This window comes from Rhinoderma darwinii, chromosome 13 (genome assembly GCF_050947455.1).
Source record: "Rhinoderma darwinii isolate aRhiDar2 chromosome 13, aRhiDar2.hap1, whole genome shotgun sequence".
Lineage (NCBI taxonomy): Eukaryota > Metazoa > Chordata > Amphibia > Anura > Rhinodermatidae > Rhinoderma > Rhinoderma darwinii.
Window position 1 is genome coordinate 41,143,706 of NC_134699.1, and position 21,612 is coordinate 41,165,317.

The window sequence follows — 21,612 nt, forward strand, 5'->3', positions numbered from 1 at the left end:
TCGTTTATAGGTGTGGAAATGTCGGAAAAGTTAGGAGCTGAAGACATCTGACATTCTGCAAATTCTGCAGAAACGGGTCATGGCCGGGAGAAGTCGTCATGAGCTCTGAACCGGATGGAGAAGAAAAGAGGAAAAAAACTACTAGAATCTGAGACGTCGTCACCTGTGAGTCACTAGATTTATAGAGAATCTGTCACCTCTCCTGACATGTTTATTATAGGAAATCCTTGTATTTCACAAAAAGTCTTTCTGCAGTCCAGGACTGATAGACAATTCCCCTTGTCAGGAGGATGTGTCCCAGCACAGTGTGATACTGACAGTATGTAGGGACACAGCCCTGTGACAAGGGGAATCGTAACACCCATTTGTTAATGCTTGCCCAAAATGGTAGTGTTAAAAATAGTTACGGCGTGGCAGGGCTGCGGTGCGGAAGGGGGGCCCAAGTTTGGGTAACAGCCCAGGGCCTATAGTCTACTTAACCCGCCACTGCCCCCCATTAGTCGTCTCTTTTCAAGGCTAAATAGCTTTAATTATTTGAATCTTTTTTTAAACTTAGATACTCCATGCCCCTTACTTATTAGCTTCGTTGCTCTTCTTTGTATTTTTTCCAACTCCAGTGCATCCTTTCTGTGAACTGGAGCCCAGAACTGAACTGCATATTCTAGATAAGGCCTCACTAATGCTTTGTAAAGTGGTAATATTATATCCCTGTCCCGCAAGTCCATGCCTCTTTTAATACACGACAATAACTTGCTGGCCTTTGAAGCAGCTGATTGACATTGCATGCTGTTATTTAGTTTATGATTTACAAGTACACCCAGATCCTTCTCAACAACTGACTCTCCCAGTATAGCTCCCCCTAGGACATATGATGCATGCTGATTGTTGGTACCCAAATGCATAACTTTACATTTATCTACATTAAACTTCATTGAGGAAACGCTTTTTGCCCCGAGACACTCAGTCAAGAGCATCGAGGAGACGCCGAGAGGCAGGGGTTGGAACAGGCCGTAGCTCGCCTCGCGGCGGACCACCAGCTCGATCCCAAGCTCTCATAACAACTCAGTATTTTTTTTTTTACACCAAGTTTCAATAACAATCCATCAATCTTTCTCTACTTGCCGTGAATGCACTGTACCTATACTACACTGTTCCTATAATGGATTTCAGCATGCTTATAAATTGAACCCCTTTCAGATCAGTCATGCCTTCAAAAAGGAACCCTGCACTTGGACGAAAGACTCCTGTGTCAAAGCGCATGGCTGCTGCCCGAGCTACTGAAACCTCTCAACAGACCCAAGCCCGTCTCCATGCTGATTCCTCACAGTCAACAGCGAGCTACTGAAACTCCCCAGCAGACTGAGACGCGACTTCAATCTCAGCGAGACAGACTAGCAGCAGAGACTCTCCAGCAAACCTAAGGCTGTCTCCAGGCTGACAAGATACGTCACCGCTAACAGCGAGCTGCTGAAACCCCCGAGAAGTCTAAGGCATGACTGGAGTCTCAGCGAGACAGACGAGTAGCAGAGACTCCACAGCAGACCCAAGCCGTCTCCAGGCTGACCAGGTGCGATCTGCTAATCGACGAGCTACTACCCGGGCTGATATGCGGAATGCTGCTTTCCATTACAATTCAAAATCCCAATATGGTGAAGCTCGGTTGCTTATGTCGGCCTCATATGCGTAGGAAACAACGTTTTTAAGCACACACACAAACAACAAACAAATAGACCCGTGCGTAGCCGGGCAACTCTGCTAGAACTAGATATAATGAAATGCTGGAATGCAGCAAAACTCAGGTTATCAATTTTGCCAACAGTACCCTCTTTTCTACAACTTGCAGCAATGCCAGTAGCTGTCAGAGACAATGTGCCATACCACTCAAGTTTATATGTTAGCTTCCCATAACTTAGATACTAAGACTAAGGAGGATCTGGGCAGAGTCACGTACAGAAGGAGGAGGTAGGCTGGGTTAGAAGTTTAGCAATGTTGAAGAGTTGATTCATCTCTGGGTAATATGTTTTATTCTGCTCAATACATAAGAAGCAGAGACCAGGCAGCAGTAGCTGCTCGCTATGGCTTACCGTAAGTATCTTAGTATTACCTTCATCTATAGAAAAAAAAATGTAATAGTACCTTCTGTCAGACAACTGGACAATCTTCTTAAAGTTTCTTAAAATTGGAAAGATAACTTTTGAACCAAATACCAGTGATTTGGCGAGTACTTATACTATATTTTCTTATCATTATAAAGAGTTTTATTCTAGCTGTGTATAAATGGAATATTAACATTGATTTCTATAGATGCTATTCCTCTTTTCATTTGTATAGATGTAGCAGAGCTGAATTTGTTATCTTTTTCTTTTGCTGACATGCAGTCTACTTGCAGTCCTATGAAAACCAGAAATAGCACATGGGGACCCTGCAGCAGTGATCACTATGATCAGTGCTCAGAGATCGAGTGTTATTAATTTAGTAAATTACAACACAAGTGCTCTGATTCCTAAAGCGGTTGTCTCGTTTAGAAAATTATTTTCACCCTATTAGAGAATTCTGAGCTAATAGAGGGGGGTACCCTGTTCAGGATCCTCATCTCTTGGAAGAGCGCATATCGTTCTGGAGGACCTGTCCTGCAATACACAGACAATTGATTAATTACAATGGGCACTTTGAAATGTTTAATTTCCCCTGTGGTGGCGCTGCAGGGAAATTGGACACCTCCTGCCAGGTTTTCCCACAGATTATAGCTGATTGCTGGGGGGGTTCCAGGATGGGGAAACTTTCTGATCAGCTTATTGTCAAGGGAGCTTTCTAATAAGTAGGGACTGACCAATGTGGAAATAAAGTTCTTGGAAATAGTACTTAAATAGACCTATCAGCTATTTTGTAAAATCTTGTTCCTTAAGTGCTGTGCTAAAGGATAGTGTGAGGCAATGTTGGTGTTTGCATATATGTTGTGTAAAATAGAAGACAATATAGAGAACCAAGTATGACATGAAAACAAAATCACACTCCCCATAAAACCAGGTCCCCGACTTCAGCTATGGGGGTCAACTTTGGTTAGGAAATATATATCGCTATGTGATATTTTCTATTTGTTAAACAATCAATTTCTTCTTCCACTGCTGTAAATAGACAGACATACTTCTCCAGTCCATGTGTTGCACACAGTAGTATTGGTTTATCTTGTTAGTGGACCATCTGTGCTTTTTGTGAATGCCTAATTGTTTGGGAAATACAGTGTACAGTATGCCCTGGGTATTTACTATTTTTGGACTTTGCAAAGGCATTTGACACTGTCCCTCATAGACGTCTAATGGGTAAATTAAGGACTATAGGTTTAGATGGTATAGCTTGTAATTGGATTGAGAATTGGCTCAAGGACCGTATCCAGAGAGTTGTGGTCAATGATTCCTACTCTGAATGGTCCCCGGTTATAAGTGGTGTACCCCAGGGTTCAGTGCTGGGACCACTATTATTCAACTTATTTATTAATGATATAGAGGATGGGATTAATAGCACTATTTCTATTCTTGCAGATGACACCAAGCTATGTAGTATTGTTCAGTCTATGGAAGATGTTCATAAATTGCAAGCGGATTTGAACACATTGGGCATCCACTTGGCAAATGAGGTTTAATGTAGATAAATGTAAAGTTATGCATCTGGGTACCAACAATCTGCATGCATCATATGTCCTAGGGGGAGCTACACTGGGGGAATCACTTGTTGAGAAGGATCTGGGTGTACTTGTAGATCATAAAATATATAACAGCATGCAATGTCAATCAGCTGCTTCAAAGGCCAGCAAGATATTGTGTATGAAAAGAGGCATGGACTCGCGGGACAGGGATGTAATATTACCACTTTACAAAGCATTAGTGAGGCCTCATCTAGAATATGCAGTCCAGTTCTGGGCTCCAGTTCATAGAAAGGATGCCCTGGAGTTGGAAAAAAATACAAAGAAGAGCAACGAAGCTAATTAGGGGCATGAAGAATCTAAGTTATGAGGAAAGATTAAAAGATTTAAACCTATTTAGGCTTGAAAAGAGACGACTAAGGGGGGACATGATTAACTTCTATAAATATATGAATGTCACATACAAAAAATATGGTGAAATCCTGTTCCATGTAAAACCCACTCAAAAAACAAGGGGGCACTCCCTCCGTCTGGAGAAAAAAAGGTTCAATCTGCAGAGGCGACAAGGCTTCTTTACAGTGAGAACTGTGAATCTATGGAATAGTCACCGCAGGAGCCGTCACAGCAGGGACAGTAGATGGCTTTAAAAAAGGCTTAGATCATTTCCTGGAACAAAAAAATATTCGCTCCTATGTGTAGAAATTTTTCTCTTCCCTTTTCCCATTCCTTGGTTGAACTTGATGGACATGTGTCCTTTTTCAACCGTACGAACTATGTAACTATGTAATGGTTATGTGTCCCAGTATCTGGAGGGCTGGTAGACGGCAAACATAGTGGGCTGGTGAAAATCTTTCTTACATATATTACTATTTTCCTGCATGCTGTTTGCCATTTCCTTCATATTCTTGGACTTTCATCTTAGAATTTCTATTCACACTATGTCTGAACTTGTCTGCCCTTATAGAGGCTCTGTCACCAGTTTATATCTGCCCTATCTTCTGTCTAATCTAATAGGTGCTTTAATGTAGATAAGTAATGTGTTTTTAAAAAAAACAAAAAAAACCCGTTTATCTTTGACAAAGTTATGAGCATTTTAAGTGTTATGCAAATTTGTTGTTAATGCCCAAGTGAGCGTTTTTTTTACTCTTGACCAAGTGGGCAGAGCAAAGAGAAGTGTATGACGCGAGATCACGCTGTGCTGTCACTTATTCCCGTCGTTCCTTCACACAAGCGATGGGAGAATGACCGGACATCGCCTCCAGCCTGGAGGCGATGTCTGGTCATACTCCCGTCACTTGTGTGAAGGAACTATGGGAGTAAGTGACAGCACAGCGTGATCTCGCGAGATCACGCTGTGCTGTGGATTAAGCTGGACATGAATGAAGAGAAGTGTAGGACGCTGATTGGTCAGCGTCATACACTACTCTTTACTCTGCCCACTTAGTCAAGAGTAAAAAAATACCCACTTGGGCATTAAGAACAAATTTGCATAACACTTAAAATGCTAATAACTTTGTAAAAAATAAATGTTTTTTTATAAAAAAAAACAAACACATTACTTATCTACATTAAAGCACCTATTAGATAAGGTAGAAGATATGACAGTTATAAACTGGTGACAGAGCCTCTTTAAGGGTATTCCAATGACATAACTGGTATATCCATATATCCACCTTTTGGGAGAATGAGGGTCCATGTGCTTATAGTCTATTATAGCTCGGCTTCTACTCGCAATAGGGGTCAGGGACCCTCATTCTCCTGAAACATGGGGGTCCCATAAATGTCTTTGTATTATTTTAGAATATAATCTGTCTTATTTTGAAAGTAAAGAAATTACTTGAAGTTTCTATTATTCTTTGTGGTTCACCATAATCTGTTTTGAATCTCTGTGACCTTTCAAATGCCAGTGTTTGTTTTCTCATGTTAATGGTAGCTTTAATAATAAGAAAATCAATCAACATTAATAAGTGTACAAAATGTATAATACATGGTGCCAAGTAGTAGTCAGTAGGACAATAAATCTTCAATTTATGTTGGTCAGTGTCTAGTAATGAATATTCAATTATGGTTCCTGCTGGTCTGTGAAACATTTTATAAATTTTTCGCTAAATTTTGGTGTTTTTCACATTTAAATACTGAACGTATCGAGCAAATTTTGCCAGTAACATAAATTTCAATGTGTCACAAGAAAACAATCTCAGAATCGCTTGGATAGGTTAAAGCATTCCGAAGTTATTACCACATAAAATGAAACATGTCAGATTTGAAAAATGAGGCTCTGTCAGGAGGGTCAAAAGTGGCTGAAGAGTGAAGGGGTTAATGTCCTTAGTGCTGCGTTACATACAGCGTCCTGATGCTGACCGGCATCACAACCTTGTATGAGCCGTAGCATGCTGAGGGGACCCCGAAGGGGAGAAGAGGAACAGTGAGGAGAACATTAATTTTTTTTTTCATTGTCTAATCTGAGGGGCCAGGTATGGGGCTGGGCACATGCCTCTACTTTGGGTCGCTCCACAGAGTAAGATTTCCACTGTAGTTTAGGCCGCTAGAAATAGAGACTGTCCTTTGTTACTGCACATGTATAAGAAAATGCTCTGACTGGATAATAGTCCTTTCCAGAATTCTGTATATTGCTCCAGGAATCCCATGATAATTGACATTAACAAATTACTAAATATAAAAAAAGTTTAATAGCATTACAAATATGTCATGTCCAATATGAAAAAAAAATAATATAAGGGTGATGTCATGTTTAGGTTGAAATCTTGATTTTGCTGGCAAGCAGTCACATTTCTCAGGTGTGACTAGGAAGCATGTCGGCTGTGATTGACAGGACATGTGTAAGTAATTACCAGGTGTAAACATGTTTTGGGAACCATCTGAACCAATACAAGATTCTACAAAAATAATATCTCTATAAAAACAAAATGACAAAGAAGCTAACAACAGAGAGAGGTCATTGAGCAGGCAAAGCGCGTCAAGTTATTTTAGCTTAATAAACATACAAAGAAAAACATTCCAGGCTTGGTAAATGGTTGTTCTCCAAGGTCAAAATAATATAAGGCTGGGTGCACACAGGGCGGATACGTTGTGTAAAAGTACACAGCGTATCCATCCTGGAACCCGCAGGGAATTCAGCACGAAAAACCGTACCAAATTCGGGTGCATATTTTCAGGCAGAATCTCCGCAGCGGAAATACATTAAAAAAAAAATATATATATTACACACCCCACGGGTGCTGTTATAGTGACGCGTCCCTCTATACTCCGTGTAACCGGCTTCCTGGGCATGACACTGCAGTCCATCCGACCACTGCAGCCTGCGATTGGCTGCAGCAGTCAAATGGGATGAAATGTTATCCCAGTAGGCCGGCCTGAAAGGAAAATAGAAGAACATGTCGCTATAACAATGCCCTGGGCTAAGAATTAAGCTTTTTATCAATTTTAAACCAAAAAAGGTCATTTTTCTGATTTGCAATTTTTGAGGCAGAATTGCAGCTTTTCTGTCCCCAAAAAACGTAATGTTTGCTGTTTGCCACGGGTTTTATCTCCCTATTGAATTTAATAAGGAATACCAGCAACAAAAGTGCAACGATTCTGCAGCATACATTGGTATGCTGTGGATTAAAAACTGCACCGCAGGTCAATTTATGAATGGTTTCTCTGTGTATTTTTTCTGGTGTGTGTGGATGAGATGTGTTTAAATGTCATCCACGGATTGTCCGCAATGTGTCGTTACCATAATGGAGGGCCACTTCTTCAGAACATGTTCTTCCCATGAACCATGCTGCACGCTATTCATAAATTATGGGCAAAAAAGTGGACAGAGCTCGTACGCTCCAAAGCCTCTTCTTTTAGGGCTTGTCCACACGTAACAGAATTGTTGCAGAAAATTTCTGCAGCAATTCCGTTGAAAGTAGCCGACTTTCCGCTTCAGCAAAAACGCACCATTTCCTGTGTTTTTTAATGCAGAAAATGGTGCGGATTTTGTTGCGTTTTTCACAATGCTGGGAGATGGTGACGTGTCCTCTGAAAAATGCAGCAATTTAGTCTACTTTCCGCAACAGGAATTGACGTGCTGCAGTCTGAAAAATACGCACAATAGGTCAACTTCTGCTCTGAATTTTTATGCAGCGTGCAGATGAGATTTGTTAAATCTCACCCACTTTACTGCTACTGTATTCTGTCCGCAAATACGCAGTAATTCCGCTATGTGTGGACAAGCCCTTACAGTTTATGTAGAATGTGCAGCATGGACCATGGGATGTCCATGCTATGACATCTGCAAATGGATGACACACCAGGTAAGACCTTCATAATATTCATTTTTATATGTAACCACATGTAAACTAGTAGTTAAGTGGTGATCAAAGCATTCAGTATTTCTTCTGATCAATTAACATTCTTACCTGCTTTACATTCTGTCGGTATATACTTAACCAACTCCTTTGTCACACACCTGTCTTTCTACAATTATCTCCATTCGAAGGCATAACTAATACACCGTATTTATTACAGCGCCAGAAATTTTAAGGATCGATGCCAACAAACTCAAAAATGGTGAGGAGCACAAGACTCAGACTATACGGGGCAAGGAGCTTATTCTACGAAGAGGACAACCCTTTAGCATCACATTGTTTTTTTACAGCAGAGGAAAAGAGGAAAAATTAGACAACTTAAAACTTACAGCTCAAACAGGTATGTAGTGTGATAGCCACAAACCACATTAAGTGTCATAATTTACTCTTAGAGCCCCTCAACTTATCGTGATATTTCACCTAGAAGCCATTTTAAAGAGGCTCTGTCACCAGATTTTGCAACCCCTATCTGCTATTGCAGCAGATAGGCGCTGCAATGTAGATTACAGTAACGTTTTTATTTTAAAAAAAACGAGCATTTTTGGCCAAGTTATGACCATTTTTGTAGTTATGCAAATGAGGCTTGCAAAAGTCCAAGTGGGTGTGTTTAAAAGTACAAGTCCAAGTGGGTGTGTATTATGTGCGTACATCGGGGCGTTTTTAATACTTTCACTAGCTGGGCGCTGTGAAGAGAAGTAACATCCTCTTCTCTTCAGAACGCCCAGCTTGTGACAGTGCAGATCTGTGACGTCACTCACAGGTCCTGCATCGTGACGGCCACATCGGCACCAGAGGCTACAGCTGATTCTGCAGCAGCATCAGCGTTTGCAGGTAAGTCGATCTTACCTGCAAACGCTGATGCTGCTGCAGAATCAACTGTAGCCTCTGCTGCCGATGTGGCCGTCACGATGCAGGACCTGTGAGTGACGTCACAGATCTGCACTGTCACAAGCTGGGCGTTCTGAAGAGAAGAGGATGTTACTTCTCTTCACAGCGCCCAGCTAGTGAAAGTATTAAAAACGCCCCGATGTACGCACATAATACACACCCACTTGGACTTGTACTTTTAAACACACCCACTTGGACTTTTGCAAGCCTCATTTGCATAACTACAAAAATGGTCATAACTTGGCCAAAAATGCTCGTTTTTTAAAAATAAAAACGTTACTGTAATCTACATTGCAGCGCCGATCTGCTGCAATAGCAGATAGGGGTTGCAAAATCTGGTGACAGAGCCTCTTTAAAGGAATAACCATATAAAAGTGGAGCAAAAAATGGTCTCTTCGAGGGGTGGTACTCTCAAAAAAGGCACTTATATAAGTAAGGATATAAATAGGATATAAGGGAAATGAAAATCTATCACATAAATAGGCTATGAACATAGTTTTCTTGTTTGTTTGTTTGTTGTTGTTTTTAAATAAAATTGTGCATCAGTGTGATTGGTGCAACTTCCTAAAAACATTTTATTTAAAAAATTAACTTTTTGAGATACAACTGCTTTGTATTCTGTAAAAAAAAAAAAAACGATGTCAAAAGGTGTAGATAGCTAAAGGGTGGTCTTACTAAAGAGGTGGACTTTTGGAGAAGCTTGTATTCCCCATGGTTTGCTGCAGATTCTCCAGGAGTTATCTGTCAACTTACCCAAGACTACAGACATTTATAAATAGCAGAAATCTGCTCATGGATCTGCAGGGATGTAAGACAATCCTTTTTTGTTAGAAGGGCCCCTTGCTGAAAAGATAGACCCCCAGCTGTTAATGTATTTTCTGACTGGAGTTGTTCCCTTTTCCTTTTCTTCTTCATCTGGTCTAGACCTCCATGATGATTTCTCCCGGCCATGACTCGTCTCTGCAGAGCTTGCTGCCCAGACTTCTTTTGCTCCTCATTTAACCCAACTATTTCCTACATTATGAACATACTTCCCATCCTAATGCCTCTTTACTAGTACCATCATACAGCTTACCCCAATACTGTGACTGCTGCTGCCCCAGATCCCCCTATAACTATAGTACCCACAAAATAGTTCCATATAGATAGTGCCTGAGATGGTCGCAATGCTTCATACAATAATAGTGCCCCCTTTATGCCTCACACATTAATAGTGCTTCCTTAGTGGCATCAACACACCTATAGTGCCCCCTGAGTGCCTCCATACAGTAATAGTTCCCCCTTTGTGTCTTCAAACCTTAATAGTGCCCCAACATAGTAATAGTTCCCTATATAGTAATGGTGGCCTCACTCAGTAAAATTGCCCCTTTAGTACCCTCCTCACAGTAACAGTGCCTCCTTACTGCCCCGATACAGTGATAGTGCCCCCACACAGGAAGTAAAGCCTCAGGGAGTAAAGAACAATTGCTCCATTGCCTGAATTCAAGCACAGATCCAAAAAATTGTGAAACTTGAAACATAGAGCATATTAGAAATTGTCAGAACTTTTAATTATACAACAATTAAGCTTTATGAACACAAAATTGGGAAAACCCCTGAACTTTAAATGATGGCAGATATTACAGGTCGTCTTTAGCCTGAATATCCCTAGAATTTTTTCATCTCACTTTACATATATATTAATCACCAATTCTACTTGCTTTTACCTCCAGGTCCATATCCATCTCAGCAAGCAGGAACTCTGATACAATTCCCAGTAACCAAGCTGCGTGACAACACATGGAGTGCTAAAGAGGAGAGTGAATCTATTGATTCTTTATCACTGACTATTTGCACCTCAGCAAAAGCCTGTATTGGACGATATAATCTGTACCTAGAGGGCAGCTACCGGGGAAACACCAAATCCTACTACTTGGGGGATTTTCTTCTTCTCTTCAACCCTTGGTGCTCAGGTACATTTCTAATGATTTCAAATAAAATAATTCACAATCAACATGCAAAAAACGTATTTTTATCTTACATACTTTGTCATTTAAAACTAGTTTACAGTGAATGTCCAACTTTGAATATCATTTTATCTAAATAAGTAAATAAGAAAACCTGGTCTGATTAATTTCCTAATATATTAAGTATTTAAAGAGGCTTTGTTTCCAGATTATAAGTGCCCTATCTCCTACATAATCTGATCGGCGCTGTAATGTAGATAACAGCAGTGGTTTCTATTTTTAAAAACGATAATTTTTGACCAAGTTATGAACAGTTTTAGATTTATGCTAATTAGTTTCTAAATAGACAACTGGGCGTTTTTTAACTTTTACCAAATGGGCGCTGTAAAGAGAAGTGTATGACGCTGACCAATCAGTGACCAATCAGCGTCATACACTTCTCATCGTTCCAGCCCAGCTTCGTTCACTGCAAAAGTTACTGTGGGAGTATGTGACAGCACAGTGTGATCTCGCGAGATCACGCTGTGCAGTGAAAGAAGCTGGGCTGGAACGATAAGTCAGCATCATACACTTCTCTTCATAACGCCCAGTTGGTAAAAGTTAGAAAACGCCCAGTTGTCTATTTAGAAACTAATTAGCATAAATCGAAATTTGTTCATAAACTTGGTCAAAAATGATCATTTCTGGAGCGGACGTCAGAGGAGGGAGGGGGTAAGTATGAACGGCTTTCCTCCGCAGCTGAATTTCTGGCCAAAAAATCGCACCATAATGGTGCGATTTTTCGTATGGAATGTCCTGCGAGTTCCAGGTCGGACATGCTGCGTGATTTTTATGTAGTGTATTCGTCCCGGCCCAAATCCACAGTTTAAACCACTGCAGGAAAAAACACAGCGTTTCCGCAGCAATATGATCAGGAAAAACACACTATTTGGTGCATATTTCTGTGACAGATTTACCAGCGTTTTTTCTAGAGATTCTGCTGATGATTTTCTGTTGCAGTATATCTTGTTTGTGGGGACATAACCTTAAAAGGGTTCTATGAGATTAGAAAAACACAACTGCTTTCTTCTAGAAACAGCACCATCCTTGTCCATGGGTTGTGCCCAGTGTTCCCTGTAAACTGTGCACTGTGGAAAGGAAAGAGTTAAAGCAACAAGCCCAATAAACAGCTCTACCTATCTTCAGGGAGTAGTATTTTAACCCCTAGACCCTGCAGCCATTTTTCGGTTTTTCATTTTCACTTTTTCCTTCCCATATTTTAAAGCCATAACTTTTTTATTTTTCCGCCGATATAGCTGTATAAAGGCTTGTTTTTTGCGAGACCAGTTGTAGTTTTTCACTGCACTATTTATTGTACCATATAATCTAATGGGAGGTGTAAAGAAATGATTTATGGTGTGAAATGGAAAAAAGTAGTGATTCCTCCATTGTTTTTTTGGGCTTCGATTTTACGGTGTTTTCCGTGTTGTAAAAAAAAAACTTGTAAACTTTATTTTGTGGGTCAATAAGTTTTGTGCGATACCAAATTTATATATTTTTTTATGTTTTACTAGTTTTACAAGGAAAATACTAATTGCTAAATATAAAATTTGTTTTGTGTCGACATATTCTGAGAGCCATAACTTTTTTATTTTTCTGTTGATTAAGCAATTTGAGAGCTTGTTTCTGCAGGACGAGCTGTAGTTTGTATTTTTATTTTTTTACTGCGTTCACCATGCGGTTTAAATAATGTTATATTGTAACAGTTTGGACTATTACGGGTGCGACATTACTATTTATGTTATTTATTAATTTGTTTACATAGCTTTTGGGGAAAAATGGGAAGACAGGGGTTTTTGAACTTATATTATTTAATGTTTTTAAAAAAACTTTATTTAACTGTATTTTACTTTTTTTATTTGTCCCCCTGGGGGACTTACACCAGCGCTTGCGCGATATAATGCAATTCTAATGTATTGCAGTATATTGGGATTTTTACAGGCTTCTATTAAGCCCTGCCTCTGGAGCTTAAAGATGGCATACCTGGGGTTCTACATTCGCCATGACAGCGATCGGCACTCGATCGTGTTACAGGAGGGCCGGTGGGACGCCCCCCTCTTTCTAATGGCTAAGGGGTTAAACTAGCGGGATTCCGTTTGTTGCAGTGAAGTGTTGGCCGTAGCATACAGCTGACACACGCAAGTTGAGGAGCTCCATACTTTCCCTTCCGACCTCCACCATATATATTAACGACGGATGTCGGGAAGGTGCGAAACTCTACAATTTACAAAGGGAACAGTGGTTGTGCCTGGTAAAGCTGAGCAAAGGGACATTCAAATCAATGACAATGTGATTAGACTGTTGTGTTTGAATTCCAGTCACAGAAATCTGGGAGCAATGCCAAATGTGTTGGAATGTCCTCTGTCAGTGGTGGCCTGTGTAAACAGGGAGACGCACTGCCGACATGATAGAAATGTATGGGGATGAGTGATCGTAGTAATGAGAGCTCGTCCTCATACATATCTCATAGTGAAAGGAGCAAATCAGCACCAATCAACGAGCTGATCAATGATGATAAACCAATTCTCACTGGAACACTATAGATCAGTTGACTTCACTATTGAAACCACAGAAGAAATTCCACTTATTAATAAGCTATTATGTGCCATACTTGGCACAATTTCGTAATTTCTGGGTTTCAAAATAATTTGAAATCTTGGATACAGAGGGAGTGGCGTGACGCAGGAGGAAGAGAGGTTTGGACACTTTCCAATTTGCTGGGTAGTATGATTTTTCCTTCATACCTTGCAAATAACATATACATAAAGGCATTTAGAACAAACATAAAATTTCTCACATATTTAATTTTACTTTTATTAATTAGATTTATGTCTGTAGAAGTGCAATAATGTGTTATGTTCTTTCAATTGTATCTATTTATTTAAAAAACTTCTCTGGGGGCCAAGTTTAAGGCACATACTTTCTGTATTATCTGTATAAACAGTGCAGCAGGGTTTGTGAGCTGTAATGTATAAAGTTCAATTTACAGAAAAATGTCATTAGACTAATACAGTCTACAAGACTAAGGAGTAATAGGGTAGGTGCATACAGAGCCTTATTTGTTTATATAGTTTTGTTATCCTGCCTTAACTAGGCCTCCTGTACTACAATGGAGCTGCCATTACCTGGCCCACCCCCTAATGATAATGAGATGACTCTGCACATTCAGTTCTACACAGAAAAGCTGAAAGGAAGCTTCAGAAAACAGTAAATGTCAACTGATTGTGAGAGCTCAGTAGCCAGTGTGAAAACTGAAATATTTCAAGATTTTCTTTAAATAGTCGCATGAAAAAAAATAACCTTTTTTTATAGCATATGTTTACAATAAAAACTTGATTGAAATAACATGTCACTTTCTGATGATACATTCCTTTTAAATAGGAGCAACAACTTGCTTTTTAAAACACTACCACAAGCTTGCAGAAAAAGTACAAATAATAATTTACTAAGGGTATGTGCACACACACTAATTACGTCCGTAATTGACGGACGTATTTCGGCCGCAAGTCCCGGACCGAACACACTGCAGGGAGCCGGGCTCCTAGCATCATAGTTATGTACGATGCTAGGAGCCCCTGCCTCTCCGTGGAACTACTGTCCGTACTGAAAACATGATTACAGTACGGGACAGTTGTCCTGCAGCGAGGCAGGGACTTCTAGCATCGTACATAAGTATGATGCTAGGAGCCCGGCTCCCTGCACTGTGTTCGGTCCGGGACTTGCGGCCGAAATACGTCCGTCACTTACGGACGTAATTAGTGTGTGTGCACATACCCTTACAGTAATATTTGAAGTCCAGATAATAGCAATTTTCACAACCTTAGGCTACATTCACATGACAGTGAAAAACGACCTTCAAATGGCCATTTTCAGAACAATGAAGTTCTACGGGTGTATTCACATGGCCATTTTTTCAACGGCCCGTGAATATTGTTTTTTACGACCCGACGGCTCCCATACAAGTCAATGGATCAGTTTTTACCGGCCGTTTTTTAGGAAACAATTCTTGTAATGGCCAGTAAATACTGATCCTGGCCAGGGACTCCCCGCACACAGCGCTACTTTGAGCACTGAGCCCGGGGGAAGCCCCTGACATTACTGTCCATATAAGGACAGTGATTTCGGGCTTTCAACAATTGAATCCCCGGCCAGAGCATCGCAAGGTCTCTGGTCGGGGACTTCAGTCTTATAGCTAGCACTCCTCCATGTAGATAGCACCCCTCTGCCTGAAGATAGCAAGCCCCAGCCCATCCCCCGTAGATGGAGCTCCACTGTAGCTCTCTGTAGGAGCGGAATCCCCGGCAGCCAGACCCTGCTCTGGCAGGGGACTCCTCTCCTGGAGAAACCCCCAGGCATCACTATTCATATATGGACAGTGACGTACAGGTGTTACTGCTAGCAGAAAGTCAATTAATTAGGCAAATAGTATCCCGTAGCAACACAGATGATGAGAGTAGTCATTAGGCCAGTTGGTCAATGGAGTGGTAAAACTAAATGAGAAGGCAATATCAGAATCAGGAACAAGCAAGGTTGGCAACTGCAGGCAATGTGGTACCAAGTCAGGAGGCAAAGCAAAACCCAAGTTTAGGAAGCTAGTCAGCAGTGTTCAGTTGGAAAATGCACTGAGACATAAGACTGAGGGTAGACAAATAACAAGCTGGGAGAGTAAATCTTCCAAATGTTTTGTGCAAGGAGCCTAACAGGAAAGGGATCTAGTGGTGACCACATTTTTTGCTTTATATCACAGGCAAGCACACCCTGCAAACAGCAGCACAGATCTCAGCTTCCGGAACCCTCCCATGCTTCCATGCCTTAGCAATGACTTTGAAAGGTTAACGACCCACAATGCGTCATGTATGTCTAGGTTTACCTATAGAAAGTAACTATCTTCAATGCAATATATTCATAATCTTTCACAGGTTGCGGAGATGAACGCTTACAAGATATTTGTTAAAATTAGCAAACTTATTAATTCCTGGTTTGTTTGTTTTTTGTGTCAAGATGATGATGTCTTTCTGGAAGATGAAGATTTAAGGCAGGAATATGTGATGAATGAATATGGATTAATGTATCAGGGAAGCAAAGACTTTGTTGTCACCACGCCGTGGAACTTTGGCCAGGTATTGTGTTGTCATCATTACATGTGGAGTAATATTTGGAATTTTTGGAAATACTTTATTATATAGTAAGCTGACAGATGCAGCTGACTGTAAGGCTGGGTTCACACGTGGCGGAATTTCACTTAAATTCCGCTGCGGACACTCCGCAGCGTTAATCCGCAGCGGAGCCGTTTGTCCATTGACTTACACTTTAATTTAGCAGTGTTCGTTTAGACGAGGCGTAAAATTCCGCTGCGGAGCATAGGCTGCGGAGCGGAATTTGGTGTCCGCAGCATGCTCTGTCTGTTGCGGAGCAGTGGCGGACTCATGGCGGAATTTCTCCATTGACTTCAATGGAGATTCAAAGTTCCGCAATGAAGTCCGCAGCTGTCATGCACATGTCATGTGTGCTGCGGATGCGTCTTGCTTTTTTGCCATGACATTTCTTCATTCTGGCTGGACCTATGTATTTCTAGGTCTACAGCCAGACTGAGGAAGTCAATGGGGCTCCCGTAATGACGGGAGCGTTGCTAGGAGACGTCAGTAAATAGTCACTGTCCAGGGTGCTGAAAGAGTTAAGCGATCGGCAGTAACTGTTTCTGCACCCGGGACAGTGACTACCGATCCCAATATACATGTATCTGTAAAAAAAAATGAAGTTCGTACTTACCGAGAACTCCCTGCTTCTGTCTCCAGTCCGGCCTCCCAGGATGACGTTTGAGTCTAAGTGACGGCTGCAGCCATTCACAGGCCAAGCACAGGCTGCAGCGGTCACATGGACTGGCGCGTCATCCAGGGAGGTCGGGCTGGATGCCGAAAGAGGGACGCGTCACCAAGACAACGGCCGGTAAGTATGAAATTCGTTCACTTTCACTAGGGAAAGTGCTGTCCCTTCTCTCTATCCTGCACTGATAGGGAGAAGGGAAGCACTTTTCCCGCAGTCCGCAGCAGCTAGTCCGCATCAATTTTCTGCACATTTTGTGCAGATCCGCAGCCGTAATCCGCAACCCGGATTAGGTGCGGCATTGATGCGGACAGTTGCGGAGGAAATCCGCCACGTGTGGTCATGCCCTAAAGCTACCTACATATACAGGTCCTTCTCAATGAATTAGAATACCATCAAAAAGTTCATTTATTTCAGTAATTCAATTCAAAAAGTGAAACTCCTATATTATATAGATTCATTACACACAGAGGGATCTATTTCCAGCATTTTTTGTTTACTGTTGAATATTATGGCTAACAGTTAATGAAAACCCAAAATTTAGTGTCTCAGAAAATTAGAATATTATATAAGCCCAATTTAAAAAAAACAACAATTTAATACCAAAATGTTGGCCTACTGAAAAGTATGTACACTATATGCACCCAATACTTGGTCGGGGCTCCTTTTGCATGAATTACTGCACCAATGTGTCGTGGCATGGAGGCGATCAGCCTGTGGCACTGCTGAGGTGTTATGGAACAGGCAAGGGAAAAAAACATGAGTGTTTTTTGCCATTAAACGCACCAAAAACGGTGCGGCCATGCGCAATGTTATATTTTGCGTCTTTCATTGATTTCAATGGGGTTTGTGAGGCGGAAAACGCCTCAAGATAGGGCATGTCGCTTTTTCCAGCGGGAGGCAATTTCAGCTGTTTTTTGCCACGGTTTCCCCTGCAAAAACCACGTAAAAAAACCTCAGTGTGAACAGGGCCTTAGCATGCCGCTGAATGTTTTGAACTATCGCTGACATGTGCAGTCAGCATAATTGAATTTTGAGCAGAACCCTGATGATATCTTTGCAAAGAAACGCATAGGGTCAGAATGGAGGGGAAATGAGTGTAGGTGCCAGCTTAATGAGATCATACAGCAATTGTTCTAGGACACTCAGACAATGCCCTGTTTGCCTTACAGGTTTATGGAAATAATCCGCTATGGCAACATTGTAAAACACATTAACCCCATGTCTCAGCATAAGGCCGGATTTACACGAGCGTGTGCCTTTTGTGCACGCAAAAAACGCAGCGGTTTGCACGCGCAAAAGGTACTTAACAGCTCCGTGTGTCAGCAGCATATGATGCGTGGCTGAGTGCTTTTCGCGCAGCCGCCATCATTATGACACTCTGTTTGTATGTTTGTAAACAGAAAAGCACGTGGTGCTTTTCTGTTTACATTCATACTTTTTACTGCTGTTGCGCGAATCACGCTCGTCCCACGGAAGTGCTTCCGTGTGGTGCGCGTGATTTTCACGCACCCATTGACTTCAATGGCTGCGTGATGCGCGAACAACGCACAAATATAGGACATGTCGTGAGTTTTACGCAGCGGACACACGCTGCGTGAAACTCACGGACAGTCTGCACGGCCCCATAGACTAACATAGGTCCTTGCGAGGCGCATGAAAATCGTTGCACGGACGTTCGTCTAAATAAGCCCTGAGTGTGTTCGGCCAATTAGATTCACAATTGAATCAGTTGATGAATTACGTCTTTTTCTTGTTATATTTTTTGAGCACAATTGTTTTTTCACAGGGGTGATTGTACCCCTGATTTTAGCGAGATATCCAATAAAAATATATTTTGGGTACCCAGGCAATCGTTATTATGGACCCTTTACAAACCAGCCTAGTCATGATACACTCAAGCTGGGTAAGGGCATTGTATAGTATTAAAGTATAAATTATCTCAACATTTAATAAGTGTTGCAATGGACCAAGGACTGTGGCCGTCTTCTGGCAATAGTATAGTTTTTGGTGCAGTTTTGAATGTACCGTTCGTGGAGCTGGCTGTTGCCATTTGTGTTCAAAATATAAAGAGGTCACCCATCTCACCCATATACTGCTGGTCTCAAAAATTAAACCCCAAACTATATTTCTCAGACTGAGTGTGAATATAGGTGCAGATGCCAGTGTGAGTGGTTTTTGCTGTGTGGCCATGGCAATATACATTTCTGTCTCGGTTTCCACTTGGTGCCAATATGCTAGCCATTGCTAGGCATTGGGATCCCAGGAAACGCTTTATGGAACTCAGGCCTTGAGGACGTGACCATTCCAGGACAGATTTTACTTTCTCAGGATCCATCTTGAGACGTTGATCCGAGATGATGTAGCCCAGGAAGGGCAGAGAATTATTTTCAAAGACCCACTTCTCCAGCTTGGCATATTAGCGATTCTAATTTGGCATTTGGAACGAGTTCAATGGGGCAGTCATAAGTTTGATGTGGAGGCAGCTTCTTAGCCTCCCTCTTGCTGAAGACATCTGCAAACTGAGCCAAATTGGGGGGCAGTCCCGCCAATGACTGAGGCAGAGGAGGCTAGACAGGATGGATCCGCAACAGACAGCGACCGAGGCACTTGGAGCCCCATTGGAAAACCTCTCGGGAACTCCAGTCCAGGAGTGGGGCATGCAGTCGAAGCCAAGGTAGGCCCAGCAGAACAGAATTGTTGGCTTTGGGCAAAACAAGAAATGAAATTAGTTCCGAATGAAGCACTCCAACTTGGCGCTTCAGCGGCTTGGTCTCAGACACTATCGGATCGGGCAGAAGCAGTCCATTCACCGAAGCAAAAGCCAAAGATGTCTCCAGGGAAAGTCTGGGCAACTGTAGATGATCCACTAGCTTCTTTTGGATGAAGATAGGCAGAAACACAATGCGTCTTCTCGCCGAATACTATGGAATAGTCAACTTGGAACAGAATGCTTTATTTGGTACCATTCCACCTAGGGTTGTCTCTCCAACCAATCCTAGGCACTGGGGTCTCTCTGGCCTCTGGGGACACAAATGCACAATATGGCCTCCGAGGCCGCAATACAGACAATGTCCAGAAGTGCGTCTGCGTTGTCTCTTCTGGGTAGACAATTTCACTTGGTTCTTCTGCATGGAATCCTCTGGTAAGACGCCTGAGGAGGATAGTAAGGATTGCTGGAATCCAGCCTAGGAAATCCTCCCTCCCGGAGAAATTATTGGGAACGCTCCCGGGATGATGGTCTGCAGGATGATAGGAGTCTGCGGTCAGCGACCGTGGACGTTATAACAGGGTCGTAAGTGCTGAATTTCCTGACTGGAATGAGGATCCGATATTGCACGAGCTTGTAAAGACACACATGGTTCATGGGCCATGTGGCACTTTAAATAGAAACTCTCCTTGCATGCAGGATCGGGCATAGCAGCCACATTGTTGCCCGGAGGCAAAACCGCCCATACAATGTTCAAGATCCCGATTGGCTTGAATCTTACGGAGAGCCCAGTGTGTAATGTTTCTAGAAACAGCGATCAAGCAAGGGTTCTACGCGCTGTGTAGTAATATGGGACAAGTGCACTATGGCAAACCGTGAAGCGGTAGATAGAACCTTGCGAGATATCAGACAAAATGACCAGCCCATGGGTGGTATGACAATGCTTTTCTGTGGCGATTTTAGGCAGACTTTGCCAGTCATACCACGAGGAACGAGAACAGATGAAATTAGAGCCTGCCTAAAGTGCTCAAGTCTGTGGCGCAACGTTATACCGATGCATTTAACAATAAATATGCGGGTGCGAACAGGAGGCAACCCAAATGCACAAGAGTTTTCAGATTTATTACTAAAAATTGGTGACGGCACGTATCCGCAAGAAGAAGGGAAAGTTATTTTGCCTGATAATTTATGTTGTACTGTTCCATTACTGCAAGACCTCATTTCTTCTGTGTATGGTGACCCAACGCAAATAACAAATCATGAAAACTCTTGACTATGCGAAAGAGTGACAATGACCAGGCAGCAGCAATAAATGCTGAAATATTGACGTGTGTTCATGGGGAGTGCAGAATATATCTCTATCGACAGAGTCATTGAACAAGAAGACGCTACAAACTATCCAGTGGAATTTTTAAATTCCCTAAGCACACCCGGTCTTCCATCACATAAATTTAAAAGTCGGCGTCCTCATAATTCTCCTTAGAAATTTAAGCCCACCAAAACTATGTAACGGCACCCGATAAAACGTGATAGAAGCTGAGATTTTAACAGGATGCAGCGCAGGTGATAACGTTTTTATACCTCGAATCCCCCTCATTCCAAATAATTTTCCCTTCAGTTTTAAACATGTACAGTTTCTGGTCACCTTATGTTACGCTATGACCATCATAGCAGCGTAGGGCCAAATGCTGTGCGTTGTGGGCGTGAACCTCAGTGTCAGTTGCTTTGCGCACGGTCAGCTCTATGTGGCTTTCTCCCGTGTTAGCAACTCCACCAATCTTTATGCGCAAATCCCTGGTGGTTCTACTGCTAACATTGTTTACAGGGAAGCGTTGTCGTAGTGAACCTGACTACTGAAAGAAAACTATTTTTAATTGAAGTTTGTTTATTGTCTTTGGTTTTTTTTTTCACTTTGTTCTGAGTATGGTCCAAGGCTAGGAGTATACTTATAAAAAACGGCATCGTTTTTCAGTGGTCTGCGCGTACGAAGTCGCGGGCACAGCTAGTAAATTATATAATCTGCCTTCTCTTAACATACAAGGCTTTGGTTACGAGTTTCGCTATTTATTACCCTCTGTTGGCAAGAAGCAACACCTGCTCATGGTTCATGTATTGGTGGTTTACCTGTGCACATCACTATTTTAGTCAAATTTTATTGGACACTAACATGAAACATAATGCAACCACAAGGCCAGACAAGTGTGCTAT

General features: G+C 41.9%; 1 protein-coding gene across 1 annotated transcript in view; it reads left to right on the forward strand.

Annotated features, from left to right (window-relative positions):
* Positions 1-2,038: 2,038 nt before the first annotated feature.
* The window catches only part of LOC142666720 (protein-glutamine gamma-glutamyltransferase 5-like), a 34,237-nt gene continuing 14,663 nt past the window's right edge, over positions 2,039-21,612 (forward strand). The window contains exons 1-4 of the mRNA XM_075846874.1: positions 2,039-2,085; positions 8,159-8,338; positions 10,599-10,838; positions 15,873-15,991. Of these exons, the coding sequence (XP_075702989.1) occupies positions 2,076-2,085; positions 8,159-8,338; positions 10,599-10,838; positions 15,873-15,991 (549 nt within the window). The 5' untranslated portion in view covers positions 2,039-2,075. The remainder of the gene's footprint in view (positions 2,086-8,158; positions 8,339-10,598; positions 10,839-15,872; positions 15,992-21,612) is intronic.